The sequence below is a fragment of the Topomyia yanbarensis genome, chromosome 3 (assembly GCF_030247195.1).
Source record: "Topomyia yanbarensis strain Yona2022 chromosome 3, ASM3024719v1, whole genome shotgun sequence".
NCBI classification, from domain to species: Eukaryota; Metazoa; Arthropoda; class Insecta; order Diptera; family Culicidae; genus Topomyia; species Topomyia yanbarensis.
The window spans coordinates 374,670,234-374,690,225 of record NC_080672.1 but is presented as its reverse complement, the minus strand read 5'-3'; the positions used below and the strand labels follow the sequence as shown (position 1 = coordinate 374,690,225).

The 19,992-nt window shown below is 39.1% G+C and overlaps 1 protein-coding gene across 1 annotated transcript in view; it reads left to right on the top strand.

Moving 5' to 3' along the window:
• LOC131688247 (uncharacterized) overlaps nt 1–19,992 on the top strand; it is a 44,377-nt gene that overhangs the window by 7,833 nt on the left and 16,552 nt on the right. The window contains exons 5-12 of the mRNA XM_058972436.1: nt 1,227–1,364; nt 1,545–1,806; nt 1,868–2,011; nt 15,466–15,634; nt 15,693–15,791; nt 15,850–16,591; nt 16,700–16,850; nt 16,912–17,098. Coding sequence (XP_058828419.1) covers nt 1,227–1,364; nt 1,545–1,806; nt 1,868–2,011; nt 15,466–15,634; nt 15,693–15,791; nt 15,850–16,591; nt 16,700–16,850; nt 16,912–17,098 — 1,892 coding nt within the window. The remainder of the gene's footprint in view (nt 1–1,226; nt 1,365–1,544; nt 1,807–1,867; nt 2,012–15,465; nt 15,635–15,692; nt 15,792–15,849; nt 16,592–16,699; nt 16,851–16,911; nt 17,099–19,992) is intronic.

Below are 19,992 nucleotides of genomic sequence, written 5' to 3'. Positions count from 1 at the left end.
ACGCCAACTTTGACACCCGCTTCCACGAAGGCTATAAGCAAAATGACTACAACACCTTTTCCTACTCTTACTAAGAACTCTAAACTGAATCATGGTTAGGGTCACAGGGTCGGAAAATGCCGAAATCTCGTCTTCACACGACTCCAATGAAGGCGCGGGGTACATTTGTACCCCAGTGCAACGTTCTAGGGTTAAAATATGTAGGATTAAAGTACCGTACGAGACCGCTTCCCGGAAGTCACGGAAGTTAGTATCAACACTAAACGTAAGTAAACAAAGTAAAAATCGATTAATTTAGTTTTATCTATTATATATTTGTCTTATCGCAGGGATAATTTAACCGACCTATCATAAACGAATTGAATTAAAGTTTGCGTAAAGTTAGTTCAAGTCTACGGAAATTTATTTAGGTATTGTTGCCGTATCGAGAACATTATCTATCATTACAGTGAAATTGATCTACTTTGCTACAATATCAATCTCTGCTGTTTCTAAGTGTAAATATTTTCGAAAAACTACAAATCGTTGGTTCGGTTTGAACAGTTCTGTGTTTTAACAGGTTTTAACTAAAGAGTCCAGAATAACAAAGAAAAGCCATATTTCTAGACTTCGATTGTTTTAAGCGTTTACAAATGAATTGGAATTGGAATTCTAAATGCATTCTTGGAATTTCCGTCTTTTTGATATTCTGCACGCTACCGTAAAAGTATCGGATATTAAATTCTTTTCACCCTACTGCAGTGCCGGAAGTCAATATTAAGTAAAATAGCATTGGCTATTTTTTGCTTCGTGTGCCTAGGCGTTAGGTACAAATCACTCAACAGCTGAAATGATTTTTTATAGGATTATCAGAGGAAGAAAAGTGTGAATTTTTACTTTTTTCACGTAATGTAGATTCCTGAGATTTCGTCATTTAGAATTTACTTAGTAACAAGAAGTTACGTGAGTTGATTATTGCGTAAAAATAAGGCTTCGTGATTGGATGTTACGTTATATCTAAAATCATTGTTTTACTTAGTACTTTCATCTTTAACGAAAATAATACAGCTAAAAGTTTAACCAAAGGTATAATTGTTGACTACACTGATTATCGACTGATAAATGGCAACAGAGTAGCTGCAATTTACAGTCGGATCTCGTGCAGCACGATCATTTAAGGTACATATGGATGTTTGAGGAAATCTGTATACCTGTAAATAGTATAGGTAATTTTTCACCTATTGCAGTTCATCTCCGCCGATCATGCAGGTCGAACAGTATCTGTGTGTAGTGCCAACTGATGAATCAGCTATTCTACTTAGATATCAGCGATCGAATCGATCGATTCATTCAACCAAAGGTTGCTATAAAAACACATTCAAACCGTAGGTTTTTCTCTCGCAACTGATTCTATCTCTATAGCATAGCCATTCATTTTTCATCTCAATAGAAATGCACATTTCACTAATCCATCGACACATAACCTTTGACGTTTGTTACCTTGCCTTGCAATCAGAGGGAAACATTCAAGCACAACTGCTTAGCTCTACTGTAACAACCGGCAGTCGTCTCTCTTCGATTAAACAGCACGTGCTAGGTGCTGCTCAACACCTAGAATCAGTTGCAAGCATGGCCTGCCGGTTGAAACACTCGTTGCTGCTGCTGCTGTCAGCACTTAACTCGCTACAAGCTTTGCCAAGTGGTGGAAAATCTGAGTACATTCCGCTATTATTCGAATATGACAATTACGAAAAGTGTCGCCAACGATCGCCACCAGGAGTGTATTGTTTCATCAAATCGGTCATCGAACAGGACGTAGATCCGATCGTGAGTCAACCTTTGCTGGGAGGTGTGTTGCGTCTGTGCTAACCGTATGTTGCATCCATAGAACTCAACGCGCATCGTGGTCGGTTATCGGGAAAATGTTCTGGAGCGAGGTGTTTGCATCGTCGAGTGTGAACTGGAACTTGCGAGTCTGAATGGCACGGAACGTCGCCGGTTGTTCTATCCTAAATTTGATATTCCGTACATGGTGAGTGCATTAGTGTGAGATGTGAATGAAATTCTTTGCAGCGCTCCGTGAAAGCACCATATTCTTCGCATCCAAGAAACAATTTCCTTGTATCCTTTCATCTAGAATAGAGAAATTTAAGGTTCAAGTTACCTTTTTTAAGCATGTGTTAGAATTGAACGCTTGGTAGTGTGCGTAGGAAAATTTGTGTTCAGCTTTGCCACCGGATTATCCATTTACACCTTTTTAAAACTCTAAAAGAAGAATATCAGTCGATTTATTAGATCATCACGATTCAATTCATGCAAAATACCTGCTGAAAAAACCATCGGCTTAGCTAAATGGTGCTTTTGAAAAAGTGGCTGTGGTTTTTTCATTGCGCAGTTGTGTTGCGTACCCCAGCTCGGTGTGGTAGTGCGATAAAAAATCACAGCCACTTTTTCAAAAGCACCATCCAGCTATGCCGATGGTTTTTCCAGCAGGTATTTTGCATGAATTGAATCGTGATGATCTAATAAATCGACTGATATTCTTCTTTTAGAGTTTTGAAAAGGTTTAAATGGATAATCTGGTGGCAAAGCTGAACACAATTTTTCTTACGCATACTACCAAGCCTTGAGGTAACTTGAGCCTTAAAGTATAATTTAAGTATACATGGCTTGATTATTTATTCGAAGAGGAAAATAATGAAGTGTAGTTTGATTTTCAGAATGGAAAATGTGCGGAATGTGATGCTGCGTGGCATTATGTGTGGCCATAGTATGAATTTCACAGAGAATTTCTATAAGACATGATCGTTCTTTGTTGAAATGCTCATTTAAATGGATAAATATTGATGCGAATTTAATAAATCTGTACTCAACTACTTACCTTAAACATGCAAAATGGCTATAAAACTTAAACAATGCAATGAAACGTTTCTCATGACCACGCAATCTTAAAAGTAATCTCGATGAATTGAGAAATAGGGTGATGAGCCTATTTTGGCACCATTAGGGAGAGGGTCGCACTATTTTTTGAACAATTTTAAAAGAAGCCATATTATCTATAACCTTTCTCAGCATAAAGTATCAGTGTACTGTTTCTTAAACATCTATATAATGCTTATTTAGCAGAATTGCCTCAATTTTCAGCATAAATGAAAATAAATGTTCCATTCTGTGCATCTATTCCCACCTCAACGATCCAATTATCGCCTCATGGGTGTGCCAGTTTCCACCTCATCGAAAAACAATCTACTTGAAACGCAATGCCTCATATTCCATTTGCGTCGATTCTAACTAGGTATCCAGATCATGGACGCCAACGTGTGATTTGTAAAACGAATCATTCTGCTTTTTTCAGCCGATCAAAACAAACGTAAACATCACGCACATCAATGAAACTCATCAGCTGTTAGTAGAAGAGCGCCCAGAATTGCGCACGCAGAAAAAAACCATTCGAAGGTTAGCAACTGCAATGACAAGTTTCACATCACATTGCTTTCTCCCGATCCGAATTGTATGTGCAGATGAAAATAAAATATCTGCAATCAACAATTAGTTGAATAACTTGAAGTAATTGATTACTTATACCTGAAATTGCATTACATTATATTTACAAGTTCATGTTTTGGTTTGGCCGCACTGGTGATTCTTTTCTGTATGATGGATACAAAAAGTTGGTTTTGATTGTGGTAGTGTATCAGCAAAACATGCCAATAATAGGAACCCCCGTATTTAGTTTTATCCTATTATAACACTAGGCCTATTCTAGTGTTTGACGAGTGATTTTAAAGTGAAATTATCGTAAAAAGCTTCTCCAGCTAAAATAAAGGTATGTATCAGTGCAATGTTTAGTATATTTGTGCTGGAATAACGAGATATGAGGCGGTAAATGCTGGCTCGTAAGTGTTTATTTTGCTAAGCGCCGTTGCATCCAGTTTCGGTCCACTACGTGAGTGAGGCGGAATAGTAGATATTTCAATAAGGTGATTTTGTTTTAATTAAAAGTTGGATTTAGAGGATAGTTCTAAATACATATGTGCACAACAAATAAAGAATATAACTTGAGCTTATTTTTTCTCACCTGCTTTAGCCAAATTGATAGTGTCATTATCTCATATGCTTGGTTCGAAACCAAGGGGTACGAAATAGGGTCACAATAGGCTCTACTGACATAATAGGCACATCACCCTATACGTTTCAATTCGTATCAAATTGAAAAAAAAAATATTTTTCGATTGTCCGATTGATTTTTTTTTTTAATAATGAAGGTGGGACCATGGACCAATTCGGAATACCCGTTTCTTACCGTTTGATTTTATTTACTTAATTTTCAGTTGTGAAATGGAATATTCTCATCGATATGTACCACTTTATTGTAGATAAATTATATAGAGGAGAGCTTCTCCAAACCAACCCTAAACAGTAAGTTATGACCTATAACTGTGAGATGTGCCAGCTGATTTGTAAACATTTCTTTTTCTTGAAACCTTACCGAGCTGCGCCCACGTTTCTATCGGGTGGTTTTTCCTAAGGGGCCATGCATAAATGACGTAGCATTTTGGGGGGTAGGGAGGGTATACCAAATTTGTGACGAAGTGTGACGAGGGTGAGGGTAGGGTCAGAAGTTGTTCGACGTAGCATTAAGTTTAAAACCCATTGTTTAGAGAAAACAATTTAATGATCCTCGATTCCCAAGAGAAATGAATTTAAATTCAAACAAGTTACTTTTGATTTCATGAGGTAAATTTTACGATTCACGGAATTACAAGTTCACAAAAATACGAAAAGATTTTGTATGCGGATTTAACTTGCTACATTAGTTAATGTTGCTAACTAGTAGACTTAGTTTGGAAGCTGTATTAAATTTTCACTTTGGATTCAACCAAACAAAATTTAGTAATATAGATGAACGTATGCTTCTTAGAATCATTGGCAGCTGCAGGATTGTGAACTGAGAGAACTTCTCTTTATGCTCCCCTTGACATATAAAATTCAAAACAAAACTGTCAACACTATATATGTGATGAAATGGGCTTATTTTACACGCAATTTTCTGCTATAATGAAAAAGTTCATAAAAGTCGTCAAACATTTTGAAAGGACATGTATTTAAAATAATTGAAAAATATGTAATTTATTTTTCATCACCCGGGCGCTTTGCATGAGACGAGGGGGAGGGGGTAGGTAAATGCTACGTTATTTACGAGGGGGAGGTTAGAATTTTGTGACCAAATGCTACGAGGGGGAGGGAGGGGTCAAAAATCGCCGAAAAAAAGCTACGTAATTTGTGTACGGCCCCTAATCTCGTATCAGTTTATGTCCACAGCGAAGGGCCTGAATTATACCGATGCATATTTCACAATTCCATATCAACATTTGAATAGGGCTAATAAGATTTGTAAACAAACTTTTGTTTTGCTGATTTCTCCTAATTTGTTATCATTTCAACACAGAAAACATTTGAAAATGATTCTACCAAGGGTAAAGATGTTGATTCATGTGTATTTTTCATGAAATTCAACTCAGTGGCGGAATAATGAGCGAAATATGTATGTTTACAAAAGTCTCATTCGCCCTTTTGAAGAATTACTATTGAATTCATCAATTAGGCGAAAACCGTGAAAGGTCTCACGGTAAATAAGAATATTATCCAAAAGCTTCATAAATTTCGTGATAATGTAAGTGATTGGGGTTTTATACAAAACTGAGAGAGAAACGTCTTTCAAATTTCATTTGAAAAAGCAAGAGACTATTTGTTACTAGTACAATCGAAAAAATAGGCTGTATTACAAAAATATACAGTAATGCACCTTGGTGAATTTTAGACTGATAAAACGGGGATATTGACAAAACCGGGACATATGTTTTTTTTCTTTTTAATAAACCGAAGCTCTTAAATTATTCTTCCTTAGCCTCTATATATATATATATATATATATATATATATATATATATATATATATATATATATATATATATATATATATATATATATATATATATATATATATATATATATATATATATATATATATATATATATATATATATATATATATATATATATATATATATATATATATATATATATATATATATATATATATATATATAGCCTTATAACCCTTTCTGATCATCTAGTTTAATTTTTCCCTTTAAGGGGGTCTGACAGTGCAAAATTTAAAAAAATCTTTCGGATGTCTAATATGCTCCAGAAAGGATTTACACGAATTCAACTTGATTCGTCTGCTAGAGCCCAAATTACAAACTATCAATTTTCTTATGAGGCTGACAAAATCGGGGGCTGATAAAATCGGGTCTTCACTGTATTAAGAATTGTCGGAGATATGACTTCGTCCCCACAACACGTTTTTGCAGAGGCTTGCGGTGAACACTCTCCAAGGCGAACTGCTCAACCGAAATCGAAAAAGTAAAAAAAAAAGTTGAAGAAAACAAGCATTGCGGTGTACTTGAACGGTTCGGTTTCCTAAAAAAATTGTTTTCCGCTAAAAAAAACTATGTTGACAAAAAATCGAATTTTAAAGGTCTTCCAAATTTTAAACAAAATTTTTTTGTGTCAAAAAAATTAGATGAAAAAGCAACCATTCAAGTACACGAGATTTTAAATACAAAACAATTAAAAATAAAATGAAATACGGCTTAAAAGTTTTAGAGATATCACGTTCACTTCAACACACATTAAAATTAGAAATACGTGGAATAAATTAATAACTCGTCCTTTTTATTTCGATTATAGAGGTTTTAACCTTAGGGTCATAAGAATCATCAGAAAAATCTCTTTGGGAATCGAAACCAGGCGAGCTGCGTACAAAGTACCAACTACGCTATACCCGTCCCCAATAACTCGTTCTGATTGCTTATAGAGTTATAACGGTGGGTAGAGAAAGTTGTGAAAATTTAGAGCCATAGTACTCAAGTGAGAGCAAGGATGTGAAGTGAACCCTCCCCCCCAAGAAAACAAAAGTCAAGCCAGTAAGGTATTAAACCTGTTCTAATGACCCTGCCAGTTTTAGTTTTCCGATCTGTATACTTCACATCCTTGCTCTCACTAGAGTACTATCGCTCCACATTTTCATAACTTTCTCTACCCAGTAATCTCTAGCTAACGCAAACACTAAGGACAAAATGCACCAACTCAAATCAAAGAACGTGTGTAATTCACTTAACAATCGTGTATTATTCCCATCTTCACTTTTCCTCTTCTTATCCCTTTCCATTGGGGCAGTAAGAAAATTTTTAGGGAGGGATATGATTTTTTTTGTATATATACAAGATATGTATGAATATGTTTTTAAAGAGCAAAAAAATCCTCAAAACAACCTGAGCGGGAAAAACATGTACAAAAACCAACAACTCAGGGAACGGGTTTCAGTAGTCACCCGACCCGCTAATACAACTTCTCTTGCACGGAACCTGATTCCTCCCCGGCATAACTTCGGAAAGAGGTTTTTTTATGCGCACACACTCCTATCCAACTACTTAGTTGGAGTTCTTTCAGTAGGGTTACAGCACCCATCCTCGACACACTACCCGTTATCTCCCATCCACACAACGTGGCAATTTCTGTATAATATTAGGAAAGCTAGCTGTGGGTCTAGAATTAGTACGCTTCCCCTACGAAGACAATCTGGGCGGCAAACTTCAGACTGTCTAATTTACTGAGCCCTTCGGTTCCCTTGTGCCATTTGGTACCACTTCCTCATTGAGCTTCCGACTTGTTCGCGAACTTCTCGGTCTAGTCCCCGACGATGGATCTGACCTACTCCGACGGAGAGTTCCCCGGCGAGAGAAGTTCGAAAGCGATGTACCGAGGTCAGTTCGGCAATTCCGGTGGAGTAAGACGTCCGGTTTGCTGAAGCCTCGGTGCGACTAGTGGTGTCTCATCGCGGTGTACTCAGTTTAGTTCCCCGCGGTGAATCTGACTGTACGTTGACGGAGAGTTCCCCGGTGAATGAAGTTCTCCCGATACCGATTCATCTTTGGTTTCAGTACCACAACTTCTTGAGCCCTTTCGCTCCGTGTCCAGTGCCACTTAGCACTGCAACTCCTTTAAGACCTTTAGTTCTACTTCCTTGATGAGCCATTCAGCTCCCCGGCTCGTTCGCAAACTACTCGGTCTAGTCCCCGACGATTGACCTGTCCTACTCAGACACAGAGTTCCCTGGCGAGAGAAGTTCTCCCGAAGCCAACCAGCTAGGTGCCGAGGTCCGTTCAATGATTCCGGTGAAGCACGGCGTACGGTTCACTGGTGCCTCAATGACCTGCGACTGGTGGATTTTCGTCGCGGTCTACTCAGTCCAATTCCCAGGGGTGAATCTAGCTTACGCTGACGGAGACTTTCCTGGCGAAAGAAGTTCCCCCAGTACTGATTCTTCTTTGGGTTTCGCTATATTTCTATCGGAAAAACTGGTGAGGTGCCGTGGTCAGTCTGGCGATTATTGATGGAGGGTGGCGTCTAGTTCGCTGGCGTTTCGACGACCTATATTCGGTGATCTGTTGCAATCTACTCGACTAATCCTCGGTGGTGGATGTAGCTTATTCCTATGGAGAGTTCCCTGGCGGTAATTGCTCTCCCGAAACCGGTGCCGCTGTAAGACGGTCATGCTCACCATCATAACTCTGTTGATTGCGTTCCTCGTCTAAACGTCGCTAGTCATTCTGTAGGCTACATTATCCAGGTTGATGTGATTAAGAAGCCCCCTGCACGTCGCTTCAAACCTCGGACATTCGAAGACCACATTCTCCGGTATCTCCTCGACGTTCTCACACTCCAGGCATAATGGTGACGTCGCGTACTTGAAACGATGACGATACTTCCTGAAGCAACCGTGGCCCGACAGGAGCTGTATCAGGTGGAATGTCAGCTCTCCGTGCTTTCTATTGACTCACGTCGACAGGCTTGGGATGAGCCGTTAGGTTCACCTTTCTCCATATTGTCCCATTCCTACTGCCACGTCACCATCGAATCGATTCTCATCATCTTCCTCACGTTTCTGGCGTTTCATTGATTGTAGCACTTGATATCCTCCGCCAGGGTAATGCAGATGGGAATCATCTCGGCGATAACGCAAGATATTATTCTGTACGCAATCGTTCGAGCACCAGCCAGAACGTCCAGCTCAGCTTTCCGCGGTTCCGCTTGGTTTTCAGCGCCGCACCACAGGCAGGAACCCCATATCGCAGTATGGACCACTAGATAACAGATCGACTTTTCGCAGGTGCGGTTGTTAAAGCTCATCCGATCGTCGATCATCACTCCCAATTGCTTAAGTGCACGCTTCAAAGCAATCACGTGTCCTTCGACGGTGATCTGTATCTACTGAACCGCTTTTACAGTTCCTGACCAACGACCAACATCCAGCTCTCGATCGCGTCTATTGTCTCCGTCACCGACACCTCCACATCTCCAAGTGTCACACTCATCACTATTAGTGGCACGTCATCTGCGAAACGCACTATTTTCACTTTCCCGTAGTAGAGTTGGGCCGAGAATGGAGCTCTGAGGAACGCCCGCTACGACTCGCATTGACTTCTGCCCTTCGTTTGTCTCGTACAGCAGTACTCTACTCTGGAAGTAGCTCTTCATGATCAGGCCCAGTCTCCTGTGCAGCGCTTCGGCATTGGACTATTCGAGGCTGGATGGCCCGGCGACTTCCCTGACTTTGGTAGCAACATCAGCTTCTGCACCTTCTACAATTTGGGGAAATTGCCAGACTTCAGCAGTATGTCCGGATATGCCAGGATCGCAGCTTTCAGCGCCACGGTTGGTATTCCATCCGGACCGGGGGTTTCCATTGGTTTTAGTGACAACGACGCTTCTTTGAGCTCGTCGCTTGCCACTCGGCTGTATTAGCTCCTTCTTCTTCGCCGTACGGTTTCGGTGACCAGGTACTTGAATCGTGCTTCGGGAAGAGACCCTCAACGATTATCTTTAGCTTACCCGGGCATATTTCAGCTGGTGTCGACGGGCCCTCATCTTTGCCATGACGACTCAGTACGCGTCCCCCAGGGATTGGCGTCTACTTCTCAGCACAGCTACTTATGACAAACTGGCTTGCTAAGCTTGATCTCTCGTTTTAAAGCGTCCTTACCTTCTCAAAACGTCGCTTGCACTCTTGCTCTCCAAGCCCACCTGCTGGCTCTAAGACAAGCAGCGTGTAGCGTACAGAGCTAATCAATTAACCAGTAAGCTGCGCGTCTGCTGCATGGCTCCAGTTTTCGTGGCATTGTAACGACACAAGCCGTCACAATCCTTCTTGTTAGATCAGCCGCATTAACGTGCTTGATTCCGCTGTTCGCCGAAGTGACTCAACAAAGAGGTTTTTGCTAGAGACTTTCGTCTTCCACTTTAGCTTTCCGGTCGTCCTTCTCCGTTCTGCAGCAGGGTTGCATTTACCGATGCGGCAGCAAATCGCCTGGTGGTCGCTATAGGGATGTTTCACGCACACTCTCCAGTCCATGTTTGCCGTCAGTCAAGGACTACAGAATGTGGCGGAATTTCTCTCGATACCGATGGGACCAATTAGCTCCCAGTTTTGTAGCGATACCTGGAGCCATTAGGCTTCCCGTTTCGCCGCGAACTACTCGTTGTAGTCCTCGGCGGTAGAGCTAGCCTCGCGGTCTGCTGCCAATTTTCACAACAAAGAAATATTCTCACAAGCACAAACTTTTTCAAAAGAAATTTTGAGAATTCCATTTAAAATATTAGGCATATTTTAGTTGAACATATTCATTTTTTTTAATTTCTTAAAAATATTTCGGAGGGGGTCCCGAAACCCCGCCCCCCGCTACCACGCCACTATTTCTTTCTCCCTGGTTCCACCTTTCTACTATGCTTCCACCATAGTTTCTCTCTTCTTACTTCCTCTGCTGTACAGTCGTGATTCGCTGGTTGGACATTTTTTAACTGGACCGCTTTTTAGTTGGACCTCCGCTAGTTGGACCATTATCCAACTAAAAAGCATCTGAATGTCAAAATCTTATGTCAAATTTACTTTGACAATCAATCTGACAATTATTAGAGTTGTGAATAGATGCAATTACACTACTAACGTCTCTTTTGGAGAGTTTTTGACATCTGTCAGTCGGTCCAACTAACAAATCAAATTCATTAGTTGGACAGAGGTGTGGCCCAACCAGCAAATCACGACTGTACTATGCTTGCACCCTAACCTCTTCGGCCCTAGTCTGCGCGGCGTGTGACGTGAGACGACTAATCTCACCTCACTCTACGTGACTTTTCTCACCCAATTCTGAAGAGTCACTTCGGGTGACGTGATACGCCCATTTAACCGCAATGGGGAATCTCACCTCACCCGAGTCGACTCTCAGAATAGGGTGAGAAAAGTCACGTAAAGTGAGGTGAGATTAGTCGTCTCACGTCACACGCCGCGCAGAATAGGGCCGCTTATCATGCCTTTTCTCTTCTTCCTACTGCACTTTCCTCTTGCATTGTACTACTCACTATTCCGTAATTTTTCTCTTGGCCACACCAGTACCGTCTTTACGCATGGGCACACTGGGCCAGGGCCAGGGGCCCCGGACTTTTGGGGGCCCCCAACTTAGGATGAATATAGAATCATAGTTCCAAAAAATAGTAGCACTTAATTGTGTATAACTCTTTAGCTTGCGGGGAAACAATGGATCAGTTGCTCGAATTCACACATTGCACCTTATCCAATGTGATTTTAGAGAGCATCAGACAAACAACCGGAGTGATGGTAGCGATAGGGAACGAGGCACCACATTATCAGGATGGTATTGGACCAATTCAAACGTCAATCCAACATTTTCATTCAAGTTTCAAATCATGTTGAGCAAAAACATTTTTGAATTATCTTCTACAATGCTGGTTTAGTCTATTATGCACATACACAGCCATTACATGTGGGAATCTTGGAAAATTGCAGACTTTCACGTACAATTTTTCTTGTCAGTATTAATGTTTGTGGCACATATGGTTTGTGACACAATCATTAAAACGGCCAGGCCAACTGTGCAGCGTACAGAATGAAGATGATTCAAAATTATACGGCAATCAAATTATTCATTTAATGAAGGATTCAATCAACGAATCATTTTGAACCTTGAATAAGGAAGAAATGTGGACAACCGTACCGATCGTTTCAATTTGATGGGGATTTGGTAAATCGTTGGGAGTGATTTGGCTAAAAAAGGTTAATGTCACTCCTTTGGTTCTAAGCTCCTGGGATAGATTATAGCGCCTTTACTCGCTCCAATGAAATGTTTTCTACAATACGTACCGTAAACCGGGGTCATATTGATCATTTTTCGAAGTGATCATTACATATTTTTTAACACCACACATTTTTTCAAGTTTAACATTTCAAGTTTAACATTTTTAAACCATGTACTGATGTATGGTGAAGAAGATTTGATGGTTTTACCTCAAATTGTTCGCTGATAATTATTTGTCCAAAAATGATTTCAATTTCAAGTCCGCTTTCGTATTCCGGGGTGACTTTGATAACCTTCATGTTCACCCACATTAAATTCTTGATGTCAATATTTCATTCAAATGTTTGTTTAGACTAATTCTGAAAAGATATTCAATTATTAAATATTAAAAATAGATGTTAATTGGCATTGTACAAAGTATTCCACTCTACTGTAAAAATCGAATGACCAAAATTCGCAAAATTTGAGCCCAACTAGAATAAAAGAATCTTGAAACATTTTCAACTCCTCCACTTGTTTTATTTCAGTAGTTTATCAATATACAAAAAGTCCCTTCTATTTTAACGCTATGGAGTATTTAATATACAAAAATATTACGAATTTTAGTTGGAGATAATCTGAAATTATTTCCAATTAGTTTTACAAAAAAATGTTTTCAAAATAATCGAATTATTAGAAATAAATTTGGCGCACCCCACTCTAAAGAAAAATGAAAACTCACCTAGAATTTATTACTCTTGTTAAAATCTAAGCTTTATTTGTTTTATAAAAAATAGACACTATACGAAGCTTCGTAAAATAAGGTAAAGTGAAATTTCGGTTTTTTGTGGTTTTTGTACCCAAAAACCGAACAATATACTCAAAAAATATAATAAATCAGTATTTTATAAGTTTTAGAGCAAAACTCATTTCAAATTTCAAGGATTCGGTATACTATTCTGGCCAAATAAGCAATCTACGAGAAAAGTTTCGAGTGATCAAAGTCACCACGATGATCAAAGTCACCCCGGTTTACGGTATATAAAGTTCGAAAGGCACCAGGAGTGGCAACAAGGTGGCAAAATTTGCACAAGGAAGCCGCACAGAAAGTGGAAGAAGAAGATGTCGAAATTCGTTGCACAGTCCTTGTTTGGCAAGCGATCCGCGCATGTGGAAAATTTTAATTTCTTCATCACAGGGATTGTGAATGGACAAATCTTCATGAGAACTTCTAAAAATGACTCCTGGACTTTTTATTTTTATTCAGTTGGTTTATTTGATAGGCACAAATGCGTTAACTTGGCGGTGCCAAACTCGTTTGTTTTTACATCTTGAATATCTTAAAACTAGGAGGTTACAATGTTGAAATATTTTTTTATAAAAGAGGAAATTTTTTACAGCTATCTTAAAACTAGACATTCAATGCTATATACAACAGTGGGTTACAGTAATCTGTTTAAAATTTTTTTTTGCGACTATCTTAAAACTAGGAATTCAGTTTAATTCTACTCCTGGACTTCTTGAGATTTCACGATACTTTCGCGGCCAGATTAGGCATTTTCCACTATGCTGTCCTAGTCTGGTACAGAATCAATTATGTTATTTTTGTACGACACCCCGCCTTATCAAAAATATTTTAGGTCGTCAGAATCAGGAATCAGTAGTCGAAAATTTGTGCCTCACGGTCACGTGCATTCGTTGTGACCTATTTCGAGTGTTTTACATTACTGGTATTGAAATAAATTTTTTGTAACTTAAATTTTTGTTCAATTATGTTTGGGTTTACATTTTGTATAATTTTGCAGTCAAAGTGATATAGCATTTGCTTTTCGTATTTGATGAGCTTCGTTGGTAGATGGTTGCATTTCTGTTTGTGGGCGATTATTAATGAACTGCTAATAGTTGTGTCAGTGAATTGTTGAAATGAATTGTGTTGTTCATATTCGAGTAATTTCGAAAGTTGAAAAGGCTAATTATTGTTATTTTTTTTCTTTCTGTCTCTTTCTGCAATGAGTGCTTATCACCGACATCAGAGAGGCGACTCTACCATCAAAACCCTAGACTTGCCACTTAACTACCGGCGCCGTGTTTGAGATACTAATTTGTTGAATATGAAAATACGTAGTTGTTTGCTATCTTCGTTTCTCCGAACCGTTCGCTATAAAAGAAAGTACAAAACTTCTGTTAAAATATATAACAAAAATCTACCTCACCGGCAATTTGTGTAGGAAGAGACACTATTTCAAAAAATCCTGAAGCGAAAAATATGAATATCTAAAAAGAATGAACTTCGAATCGCGCGCTTCGACATAATATCGATTGATTTCAATGACTGCAATATTCAATATTATCATCTGTAAATGTAGTTGAATTAAATTTTTTCTCGATATATTTTGATACCTACAGTATTTTTAATACTTTCACATGGTTGAATGATTTGGCTTAAATTTGAAAAATATAAAATACATTTCAAGGTGGCATAGATGGCAGTATATGCCTGTTCAATTATAGGGGCCCCTCAACGCAGTTGTGCCCAGGGGCCCCGAGTGGTCTTAAGACGGCTCTGGGCCACACGCCTGCACATCGTTCGCGTTCCTGCACGACGTTCCCGCCGACTAGCGGCTGTTACTTCCAGTCTGGCGTAGTTCGCGTGCACTTCCTTCCGCTTTGTGCCAATTAAGGAAAGCCAGTTCTGATGGCGTCGCTTAAATGCTGGAAGCTACTGTATACTGCTTTAGATAGGTTTTCATTGCGCCCGTTTTTGTCTTACCCTTTTCTGTGGCCAGGGGGACTAAATCCGGCCTACGTGAAACCAGTCCGTACTAACTCCTCGAACGGCTGCTGCTGGTGCTGAAAAGTAACCTCAAAATTAATTGCCGCGATTCTGCGGATAAGGAAACGACCGGAGTAAAATTTGTGCGTCCTTCTCCAGCGGTGTACGTTTTCGTTTGGCGGTAGTGCACAAATGCCGAGGCAGTTTCTAGCAGACAGTTTCTGGCAAGCGGTTTCTGGCACCATCGTTATACACAGTTGTGCGAGTGAGTTTTGTTCGCACTGTTTCGTGCTATGCTTTTGCTGCGGTGTTTTTGATGGCGCTTTTTGAAAGGCCTTTTGCCTTCGATATAGCATTTTGAATTGACCTGGGTGTTTTGAATGGAAGGTTTTCGGCAAATATAACAGCTGCTGTTTTCGCTTAGGGTGTATATTACTGGCAAATCGTATTTTATCGTCAAATAAATACCTACTCTAACCAATGTCATTTTAAGCTCCTAATGTATCGTTGTATTTTCAGTACACACTGTCAACATTTTGGAAAGATGCCATTCAGCCTTCGATTCGTCGTTACGAACAGCTTACGAACATATGTCTAAACAACAGACTGGAGCAGAAATACGACATGTTGGCCTACTCAGAGATAGAATACTGTACCGATAACGAATTACCGGAGAGTCCCGTTTTGGGTGGCTATTGAAAAATTTGATTCACGATATATACCTATTGTATTTTTATTTCTTTCAGACTGGTGGAAAGCACTGTTCGCCATGTGTTTTCTCTCTTTATTCGGTGCAGTTTTGATCGGAAACGCCATTGATGTCTTCGGGAATGATCGGTTGAAAAGTATTTTGTGTTCTTTACATAATGTTAATACCAACTGTTGATGGACACTAATTTACAGAACATCTCTTCGTATCCTCCTTTTCCATACGACGGAACCTATTACAACTGCTGCAGAATCCGAAAACCGATCTGTCCTGCGATTTTGCGTACATCGAAGGACTGCGTGTTTTAGCCAGTTTCCTGGTTTTGCTTTTGCATTGCATCGTATCATTTGCGATGTCACCGATATCGAATCCGTTTTATTTGGAACGAGTTTTGTTTGGACCGGTTACCCGAACTTTCAAAGCTCCCTTAATACCGATTGTGAGACTTTTTCTCACCGTTTCTGGATTACTGCTGACGGTTCATGTCCTGGAAGATGTTCGTACAAATAGTCCGCAGCTCACCGAAATCAGTTACTTCTGGACTAAACTCATACATCGCATGATCCGGCTACTTCCGACGTATTATTTCTTTTTGCTGTACGCAATGGTGGCTGATTGGATCCCTGGCCGGGATATTGGGATTGTTGGTTTCAGAGCACTAACCTCGGAACGATTGTTGTGCAGAAGGTACGGTTGGTCCAACTGGGTGTTGGTGAACAATCTTCCATTCGTGGATGGCCAATGCATGGGGCATGGGTGGTACGTGGCTACTGATTTACAGCTGTTTATAGGAGGATTGATCACTTTGGTAATTCTCTGGAAATGGCCTCGTGGAACGAAACCTGTTTTGTGGTCGCTGGCAGGTATATCAGCACTCCTCGTTTTCTGTTTAGTGTATGTCGGTGGCGTTGAACCACTACTTGCTGATCGAATCAGGTAAGTTATGTCGTTACAAAGAAACTGCAATTATATTAAGCTAACTAAATACTAAACTAAATTGATACTACAAGAAAACTGAGACTTGCCAACTATATTAAATTCTAGTGACCTCCAGTACCTATTGATATCTCAGCGTTACTTCAGGGAAGTGTATCAACCAAGTTACACAAATATGGGGTGTTTCGTTGCTGGTTTAATCGTAGGTTTTCTGTACCACAACGTCAAACACAATGGATTGAATCTTGAACAATCCAAGGTATAAACATATTTATCGCTATTTATGTATTTATTAAAGTAACCATCGTCATTGTTTTTAGATATACAAAACACTCAGATTAATCAGCCCTCCATTGCTTATAGCAACCCTATCCGGGACGCACATATTCTATTATTACGAAATAAGCCCTCAAACTGTGTGGGCGGCTAATTTCGCCGTAAGCTTTGCATACTGCCCAGTACTCGCTTTCTGTGTTTTTGTTGTTAAAGGATTTCAACGTCCCGCAGGTAGCTACGGTCAATTAGTTTGAACGCACTTCTGAGGTAGTGTGTTATTAAGATAAGCAATTTCATTTCTAGTTCTCAGAGTTCCATGGAAATTCTAGAAAATGCTATTGAAGATACGTTTTTTATCGCTTTTTTAGCCCAACTCAACATAGAATAGACCTATAAATAGTAAAATCTTACAAATCACCTAAATTGAATTTATTTTCCTCTTTTCATCACTACCAGGATATTTCCGACAACTACTCAGCTCCAAACCGATGACCGTACTTGGAAAACTGTCGTACAGTACCTACATGCTACATCCGACGCTACTAAGACTACTGGGCGTCAGTGATTTAGCTTCTCTCGTGCCGATAGAATGGACAGTTGGATTATTTTTCGCAATGTGGATAGCAGTCATTGTTGGGTCGTATCTCTGTGGAGCAGTTGTGTACTTCAGCCTGGAGCAACCGATGACTTTGATGCTGAAAAGCGTGTACGATCGGTGGTGTCAGCGAACAAAACGGAAGTGTAAAGTGTGTTAGTACAGAAATGTACTAACAAAGCTAGGAACGTTTGGAATTAATTTGAAAAATTGCTTGTGTTTTATTTAGATATTTATTTATTAACATTATTATTTATCAAGAAACCACGATGGTTATTCACCTATTTTTGAAAATCATGTACAATTCATGAAAGTTAAAAAAACCGAATATTATTGCTGCCGTCTATTCTAGACGCACTGCTTTCCGCTTCTCGTATTAATTTTCTTTCTTGGTGAAGAGCAATGGTCAGGTTTACCCTCTGTCACTTGCTGATTATCCCGTCTACCTTCTTCCTCGCTCGTGTTTGCGTCCATACCGTCGTCACTGGAGTAGCTTTGATTTTCGTTGTTAGAATATTGGTGCTTTTTGTGTTTTCAAGCGACTTTGGTATAGCCGTCCTCTTTCTTGTCTTGTTTGTGACGACACTTGGATAAACTTTTTTCACTATTGGGCCCTTCTCCAATATTCATTGACGTTTTTTTGAAGAATAAACATTATGTTTTTAATAAAAAATACTGAATACGCTGAATTTTTTTTTATGCTGCATGACTGAAAAAAATTCTCATTTTTTATTGAACACCCGTTATGCATAAAAGATGTGAGCTTTAGCGTTCGTGTCCAGGGGTGCACATCTGTCTAGGTTAGCGTTCACTAATTAAGTAATAGTGTGATTGCGAAGGGCTCGAGCGTTTGTATCTTAACGTGTTTGTCGCTTGCGCAGGCGTGCATAAATTTGATTATATAATTGTGTGCTAGAAGAGTCCGTTTCCCCATATCAATAGAGTTCTCGCTCATGACGCCATGGAACGTGTTGGCTAGTGGACACGATCGTCATTTTTTTTATTGGTCCAACTGAAGGTCTAGGCTGCTATAACCGACGGTAGAGACTTCCGCACGTGACCGATTCATTATCGCGCGAGCGGTAGGTTAATGCTTGAGACCGCGTTTGTAAATTTATAGGTGCTACAACGTTCACTTAATTGCCGGGATGTTTTAATGTTGGCGAGATCGCGGGCGTAAGTATGTGTAGTTGACTGCAATTGCATGTTCGCGTTTGTAACCAAGTTTGTGTTATCGCGAAGACCACGAGCGTTTGTGTGTTTGAAATGGGTTGTGTTAGTATGAATCTAATTTAGGATATAGTAATAAAAGGAATCCTAACATGCTGAAAAAAGAAAAAAAAGATGCAAAAAGATTAATTAGAAGTGCGTAAATTGACTGATATTATCTTTGGAATACATCAGTAGTGGAAATGCAATCTAATAGAAGTTGTAACTCGCAGGGTAACAATTTATCCCTTTTTTGTGTATACACTCCGTTACGTAAACAATACGTAACATAATGCTCACCGCTGTTTTGTACCGTTTACGTTTAATGTGTAAATTTTTGTATAGTTTCGTGTTTATGAACGGTTACTTTTGTGTGCAGATAGGTGTAGTAAATTTTGTTGTATAATTGTAAAAAAGTAGCATAGGGTCTAGGTAGGTCACCGCTCCACAGTGGTCGGAAACGCCAAAAAATTGAACTTAATTCACTAGAGGCCAAACCATCGAATATATTCACAGGGTGTCTTTGGAGGAATTGTTCGTATGAATATTCCCCACAATCTGAAAACAATTGAAATTAGGCATGGCTTACTACTATCGAACTAAAAAAAATAACTTTTTATACTGACGAGATAGAAAGTTGGTGTCTTCGACAAAGTTTTAGAAATGCTCATAGTGAAGAATTTTGTTGAAGAACTTGAGCTTGTAGGAGTAAAGGTTATCGATTTAAAAAGCGTTTTCTATGACAATCACCTTAAATCTAGTTTTTTTAATATAACTTTTTTCATTGTGACTTTTCGTGCAAACTATGTATAACACAAATGTGTAGGTATCAAAACTACATAATATTGTCGAAGACTGTATGTAAAAATACTCATTTGTTTCAAAGTTATTGAAGATTTTTACGTTTTTTCACACCAACTTCAATTACGTATAAGAAAGAAAGGTGCAAACCAAAATTCACGAACAGGCACTTTTTTAACTCTGTAAACTATGCACAATAAAGCTAAGAAGGTTTGGTGCGTGGCACTCTAGAACCCTATGAATAGCGTTATATTACTTTATCATGGTTTTTGACTTTTTCCATACAAAAATCAGCAAAAAATTTTTTTAAGTTTTTTTGCCCCACTTTTTAAAATTCTTGGTTCAATGTTCAATTACAAGTATTATTTTCTCTTATACCTGAATATTTCAGATTTTATAAACGCGGGAGCAAAAATGTAAAGTTTTTAATATCATTGCAGATTCCAAACTAATATATACTCAAATTGACATGTCACAATGAATTTAATTATTACAAAAGAATGTCATACCATTATTTATT